At 52.5% G+C, this 7,046-nt stretch overlaps 1 protein-coding gene across 4 annotated transcripts in view; it reads left to right on the top strand.

Annotated features, from left to right (window-relative positions):
• The first annotated feature begins 11 nt into the window (after positions 1 to 11).
• Positions 12 to 7,046, top strand: part of LOC104851996 (neuroblastoma breakpoint family member 6-like) — a 16,011-nt gene continuing 8,976 nt past the window's right edge. Inside the window, exons 1-6 of one of the 4 annotated variants that reach the window (XM_010609452.3) lie at positions 12 to 2,208; positions 2,972 to 3,099; positions 4,305 to 4,383; positions 4,917 to 5,143; positions 6,070 to 6,136; positions 6,675 to 6,886. In XM_010609452.3, coding sequence (XP_010607754.1) covers positions 3,036 to 3,099; positions 4,305 to 4,383; positions 4,917 to 5,143; positions 6,070 to 6,136; positions 6,675 to 6,886 — 649 coding nt within the window. In that variant the 5' untranslated portion in view covers positions 12 to 2,208; positions 2,972 to 3,035. The remainder of the gene's footprint in view (positions 2,209 to 2,971; positions 3,100 to 4,304; positions 4,384 to 4,916; positions 5,144 to 6,069; positions 6,137 to 6,674; positions 6,887 to 7,046) is intronic. The other 3 variants (XM_010609449.3, XM_010609448.3, XM_010609450.3) reach the window with 3 other exon arrangements.

The raw sequence follows: 7,046 nt of genomic DNA, 5'->3' as shown, positions 1-7,046 counted from the left end.
CCTGTTCTCTGGGGAGCCCAGATCCTTCCTCCCTGAGGCTCTGTAGCATCCGGGGGACCCATCAGATGGCCGCAGGCACCTTCTCTCAGTGCCTCCCACAAGCAGAGCATCTGATGGCCTGAGCAATGGTTCAGGGACAGGGCCCAGTGACACTCAGAATTAACCTTGTGTAGTGTTTTAGTCCTGCCCTCGCCTTCGTAGTGTGTGTGTGTGTGTGTGTGTGTGTGTGTTTGTGTTTGCAGCGTATGAGAAAGACGTCTCCCTTGGGGATCTGGGGTGTGCACGTACCATGTCTGGATCGGTTTTACTCTCCCTCACCCAGCACCGTGCCCTCCCCTCCTTGTCTTTCCTCAGCCTCCCTTGCCGCTTCAGAGTCTACCCCCCATTTCCTGTTGTCCATCTTTTGTTTGACTGTTGAAACTATTTATTCTTTGGCTCTCTCACATTGGAGGACCTGTTATATTTCAGCCTCCGCAGTTTATTTTTTCTGCATAATTATGATCTCAGTGTCCACCCACTTTCCCGTCAGTGTCTCCAGTTTACCTTTCCCGTGGTTGAGTAGCATTCCGTGTGTCTGTGTGCCACCTTCTCATTGTCCGTGCGCCTTTGGTGGTCTGTGCACCACTTCCACATTTTACCTGTAGTCTTGTACTAGTATAAGCGTCCGCGTCACTTTTGCTTTGCTTGAGCAGAATCCCTGACACAAGTGGAAGGAGGAAAGATTACTTTGGCTCACAATTTGTAGGTGTTTGGATCCATAGTTGTCTGGTTCTATGACTAGGTGGCGTGTTAGAAAAGAAAGTTGGTGGCACGGCAGGCAGGAAGCAGCAAAGGCTCGAGGCAGGAGGAGGAGGGACCCTCAGTGACCACAGTGACCCTCTCCTGTCCTCCCACTGGGCTTCGCCTCCCAGCATCACATCCAGATACAAATCCACCCATGGACTAACCCCGTATCACACGCATGATCCAGTCGCTTCCCAAAATCACCGCCTCTGAGCACAGAAGGCACTGGCGGGACATCTCAATGGAAGCCATAACGGTGAGCACGCGTGTGCGTGCAGTACTGTGGTGTGATGACTTCCAGTCCCATGCAGCTGCCCAGAGACAGCAGCTGGGTCCAGTGCAATTCTCTTCTGAGTGTTTTGAGGAAAGTGCACACCGATTTCCAATGTGGTGGCACTAGTTTACATTCTCCCAAGCAAGGAAGAAAGGTCCTTTGCGCCTACCAGCTGTCAAGCATTTGTTCCTCATAGTAGACATTCTAACCAGAATAAGACAAACTCTGGTGGTGTTTTGATTGGTATTTCTTGAACTGCTAAGACGTGCAACATATTGTTAGGTGCTTCTGGGCCATTTCTATTGCTTTTCACGAGGATGTGTTGGTTTCTTTGCCCAACTTTTGCTGGGAGTCAAACTCTAGGACAGGAGTGAGGCACAGAGGTCAGGTGTGTCACACAGTCGGCATGCCAGGAGCTTTTATATTTAGCATCTAATATAGTTGAGTTCTGGTATTTCTAGATATTAGACCTCTGAGAAATTGGCTGGCAAAAATGTCTTCCGATTTGTTAGTTCTTTGCTCATTCTGTTGGTGGTTTGCTTTACTTTGCAGAACCTTTTTGATTTTATGCAATTCCATTTGTAGATTTTGTAGATTTTTAGTATTATACGGTGGGCATTCTGCTGAGGAAGTCCACGCCTATGCTTTATCTTAAAGAGTTTGTGGTTTTATCCCCAGATCTGTGGTCCACTTGCGTTCGCTTTTAGCACAGGGTGAGAGAGATGGTCAGAGTCAGTCTTGTGCATGTGGATGGCCAGTTTCCCAGCACCATTTCTCTGTGGCCTGTCTTTCCTCCAGCGTAGGTTATTGGCCCCTTAGTCAAACATCCAATGGCTGGAGGTTGTTTCTGCGCTCTGTACTCTATTCCGCGTGTCCATTGTCTGTGTGTATTTCAGTGCCATTCTGTCTCTCGTCTGCCCGGAGACGGAAGTGAGGAAGTCTTCCCCTTCCTTAGGAGACAGTCTGAGACTCCTGAGGATGTTTCCCTGAGTGTCCCGTTCTCTCACTGAGAGCCGTTCATCTGATTCCATTGCCACAGGGGTGTGTACTGGGTCTCCAGGTGAGTTTATGTCGTGACTGCTGTGTGTGTTTGCAGAACCTCAAGACACCCTGAGCCAACAGGAAGAGGAGGAAGAGGCAGGGGTAACCTGGTGAGTGTGAAAGTCATGGCCTGTGAAGTGGTGGCCTCTAAGGTCTGAAGTACAGGGAAAAGCAGGAGGTGTTCAATTTCCCTACTTGATCCATTCTGCCAACCCAGAACTGAACTATTTTCAGAGCTTTTTGTCTCGATTGCACCTCCCCTTAGTTTGCAGGTTCTGTCACCTGGAGTCACTGTCGCCCACAGAGAACTAGGCTCAGGTTTCCCTGCATTCCGGGCAAGGAAGCTCTGCATTCTCCTGGGGGAGGTGGCTGGGAAGAGACACTCCCCGTCTTCCTGCCGTTTGGCCTTAGTTTGCTGGAGGGGATTGCATAGCACAAAACAGAACCGGACCAAACAGCACATCCCGTGGAAGTTCAGTATTGTAAGGACGGGCTCGGCAGACCCAGGATCGCTGGGCTTCCGCATTTCCCCTGGTGCCTTCCTTTCCGGGGGCCCTGCAAGTACCATGGAGCCCAGTGCTCTGGTGTTGGGGCAGCTGCGTGCTTCTCACTGTGTGCACATCACACCTGCTCACACTCAGCTGCATCTACCCCTCCAGCCCCTTTATGAAATCTTCTTCTGAGTGGGGACTCTGGGAATTGCTAATGTGTGCAGGCTGCTGGGCCTTTCCTGGCATCCTCCTGCCCCAGCATTGTGACTTCTGAAGAATGCCCCCTGTGTCTCGTGTGGCCTCTCTTTGGGCTTCCAGGGTGGACCAGGTGATTAGCTGTGAATTCCAGTCCTTCACGGTTGCCGTGCTGTTCTCCTTACAGGTACCTGGAGGATGGCGACGATATCAATGATTCACTGTCGTACACTTTAGATAGAAGTTATTTGATGGTTTCCACCTGCCAGGACTCACCAGCGCCCCCCAAGCCTTCCAAGACTCCAGTCTTCCTGGGTGAGGAGCCTGGGGTTCCCTCTCCTCTGGGTGAGGCCAGAGAGTGCTCCCCGCTCCCCGAGAAGAGATTCAGGCTCCTGGGTGTCCCAGCCACCTCCGCGTGCTTTGTGCTCAGCCTTGTCTGCAGGTGGGAGGTGTCCTCAGGCGGGCCCTGTGGGGACCTCGCTGTGGGTCAAGCTCTAGGGAGGGCTGAGGCGCAGCAGTCAGGTGTGTCAGGCAGCGCGCAGTCCTCCTGACTGCAGGCCACAGGCCTTTCACCTGGTGCTCCCTGGGAAACGCAGCAGGTGGGTCCGGAGCAGCAGGGCTGTGGAGAGCCAGGACGTCCCACAGACACTGACAATGCTTTTCTACATGGACACCTTTTCTGCCCAAAGGCCCATTTCGTGTTGCATACCATATCTTCTTGTTGACTTTTGTGTGTGTTTTCTTTTGACATTGGGGACTCAAGTCATTTGCTTTGCCCCGATCCACATCCCCAGCCCTTCTCAATGTGTTCGCTTGAAGGCAGATTCTCTCTAATCACTCCGTTGCACAGATAGACTTCGAAGCCACATAATTGTCCTTTGTGAGCAGCGTCCCTTTCATAGCAATAATTCTTTGTGGGGACCTTCGTCTCCCCTGTATTTTTGGAGACCATAGAGTGGTTTCTACGCTCTGAGCTTAGGTCCTGCTCGGTGTCATGCTCTCAATAAGCAACCCTCCAAGGTCTAAGTGCGTACACGGGCTGTGCTTGTGCATGGAATTTTGGAAGCATCCTGAAACTGCACCCCAGCACCCGCACCCTGTACCCGTAGCCAAGGGTCCTGTGCCTTCGTGAGCACCCAGGATTCATTGTCTGGAGAGCTGGTATCTTTCACCTCTGTCATCTCCGTGTCTGTTCTTTACAGCGGATGCACTTGGTGGGGCCGGTGGCAGCAAGAGCTCTAGGTAGCAGTTAGGAAAGTCCCTAGGATCAGAGGGGAAGATGCATGCTTAACTGTGTCGCAGCGTGCAGGCCAGGACCCTGCGTTGCTGACCTGTCAGAACAGGGGCTGTGTTCCATAGCTTGGGAAACAAGCCCTCTACTTCCCACAGAAACTGTGCTAGGCCCTGCAGTGTGGCGCTGAGCATGCCCCATTTTACACAGAGCACACGGACCTCCATGGGCCGCAGTGTGTGAGGCAGGGTGGCTGTGATGTGACCTTCCACATCTGATTTATTCACAGCAAATCAGACTCCCTGTGAGGATGAGGATGCACTGAAGCCAGAGGCCCCCAGGAAACTGATGATCGGGGATCAGCGACGGTAACTGTGGTGACAGGGAGACCTCGTGTGCACATCCCAGCGGGCACAGATGTCCTGGGTTCACCTGTTCTTCCCATCACGGGCCACAAATGGGCGTTTAAGGAATGTTGCTCACTTTGTTTGGTTTTCTTATATCGCATGTCACTTCTTATTAATTTCCTAAGTTACCCAAAAGACAAATCAGGGACCAACTCAGTGCTCATGGCTTCAGCCTTCACACCTATGTGACCAGTTCTCTACGATGAAAGCAGGATAGGAAGGCAGGACTGGTCTCTGCATTCGGATCCTTAGTTCTTTGCCACATTTTTCATAAGCAGAAAGCGAATTATTAAGAAAAACTTTGACCAAGCCTAGTGTCTTTGTATAGAGGGGCTCAAGAGCTCACTTGCTTTGCCTGTGAATACTGCAGACCTTTCATGCCCTAGTCACCGCTCATGTGGAGGTTTCCCTTGGAAGAGCTCCCCTGGGATGTGCTCAGAGAATGCCCTCCCCACGTGCCTGTCGCTATCTGGGCCCCATTTACACTCCTCTAGGCCCCCCTTCCTCTGGACATGGTGTGTCACGATCCAGGACAATGCCCGGAAGCTGACCCAACACCGTGAGCAGCTACGGAAAGGGAAAGAGGCTGCCTTCTCCCTTGGACAGTGTCTCCGGCGCCTCTTTACCCAGGAAGAAACTGCTCGTGCGGTTCAGCGACACAGAGAGGAACTGGTGGAGGCCTGCAAGCTGGCCGACCACCTTGTCCTGCAGCTGCACATAGGTGAGGGGACCCCAGGCCCTGAGCACATGAGCCATCCCGAGGTCCCTGCTCACAGGCCACTCCACACTCCCTAGGCGACCCCTTTACCAGCTTTAAGCTTTCCCATCACATCTTTGCCAAGACAAGTGAGGACGGGAGGCTAGGAAGTCGGGGACACCATGCGGGCATCCACTGTAAGGACCAGAGGCAGCCTGTAGAATGAAGAAAGCTGGACAATTCTGGAGTGTCTGGTGCTGTCCTTGGTGCTGACCGGTCTCCTTATGGTGGAGCGCTAGATGGATCTTTGAGAAATGTCTCTTCCTTGAGCTCACCTGGTGACCCGTGCTTGCATGTAGTTGTGTAAAAAATGTAGGCATGTTTTCTAAACCAGATCGGAAAAGGAAAAAGCTTTGTGTCACGGTAGAGAAGGAATTCACTGTGGATGAAATGGTGGTGGGCAGGATGCTGTACAGGAATCATTTCCTGCACAGAGGATTTTCCTGGAGGACAGAGCAGACACCACCCTGCAGTGCTTGGTGGTGCTTGGAATAGCAGAGGGGCCCAGGTCAGCGCTCCCTGTCCTCGTCCCAGAGAAGGGACTTGGCGTCGCGCCGAGGGAGAGCTGGGAAGGGAGAGAGGCCCCGCCTAGGCACCAGGCTCGTGTCCAGAGGGAGGTGAGCAGAGCAGAAGTGTGGAGGGAGCCGGACCAGTGCAAAACGCATTTTAACCCGACCCCACCAGGACATCAGTCCTTTTCCTGAAGGGTCACAGAGCCACGCCAGATCATTTCTCTGAAGAGAGTATGGGAGCATTCCGTACAGCTCCTTCCCTGTGTCCTAAAATCGAACAGAAAAAATGACATCATCTCTTTAAAAATGATGTCATCGTGCCCAGAGAGATCAGCGCGACACCAACACGTATCTGACTAGACGTTTCTCAATTTGCAGCAAACTGTGGAAGCAGGACAGATGAGGAAGAGAAAGAGCCACTTTACCAAGTGGACGATCAGAGCAGGTAAGACGGGAAGAGGGTCCGTGAAAGGACGACGAAGCGTGCGGCCACAGTCGCAATTGCAGAGGGTGCACAGGCGGCTGGCTTTGCTGGCTTCATTCTCCCAGCCCACCACGGCCTTCCTCATAGCGAGGGTTGCATTTTCTCTGGTACTTGGAGTGCTCATCCGAGTCTGTCTCGGGATTTCCTGTCCTCCCAGGTCACACCTGTCCTCTTGTGTGTGTGAATGATTTACCTTCCATCCTCTGAGCTGATTGCCCAGGACTTCACTGAGAATTAGGCAGTTACAAACTTAGGTACACACACGTGTATGTACGTGTAGCCTGCCACACATTCAGAGGAAAAGAAACTGCAACCACCTGGGCAGTGTGCTGATGTAAGGATCTACTCAAGCGAATAGGATATTTAAAATATTGAGGCTCGTTGTGAGGAGTTCTCTTTTGAGAGCTTTAAATGATATTTTCATAGGAATCACTGTCCCAAGCCTATTGAACTATCATCCATTGAGCTGTAATTTTTGATTTCCCCTCTTCTCCCTTAGCGATTTCAGCTTCCTGATTCAGGCTCAGGCCCGAGAGCTGACCCAGTTAAGGAAGAAGTTGGAGGCAGGAAGAAATGTCGCATTCATCCTCCAAAGACATCTCAAAGACCTCATCACGGATAATGACTTTGGTGAATCCCAAGGGCAGAGCCTCCTACAGCTGGCAGAGTGGCGCAGGCTGGCTGAGCGCCTGACCCTCCAGCTCGGCTCAGGTGAGGGGGCCGCAGGCCCTGGTCAGACTGGGCTTCTCCGAGCCCCAGCTCCTGGAGGCCCCAGCAGACGGGTCGTCTCTGCAGCGCTCCCCTTCCCGTCTGCATTCTCCTGAGAGTCTCAGCCCATCAGGGAGCCGCATTGGGGGACAGAGGAGGAGCG

Source organism: Fukomys damarensis, unplaced genomic scaffold (assembly GCF_012274545.1).
Source record: "Fukomys damarensis isolate Sample0158 unplaced genomic scaffold, DMR_v1.0_HiC HiC_scaffold_32, whole genome shotgun sequence".
NCBI lineage: Eukaryota > Metazoa > Chordata > Mammalia > Rodentia > Bathyergidae > Fukomys > Fukomys damarensis.
This window is presented reverse-complemented; position numbering and strand designations above follow the sequence as displayed.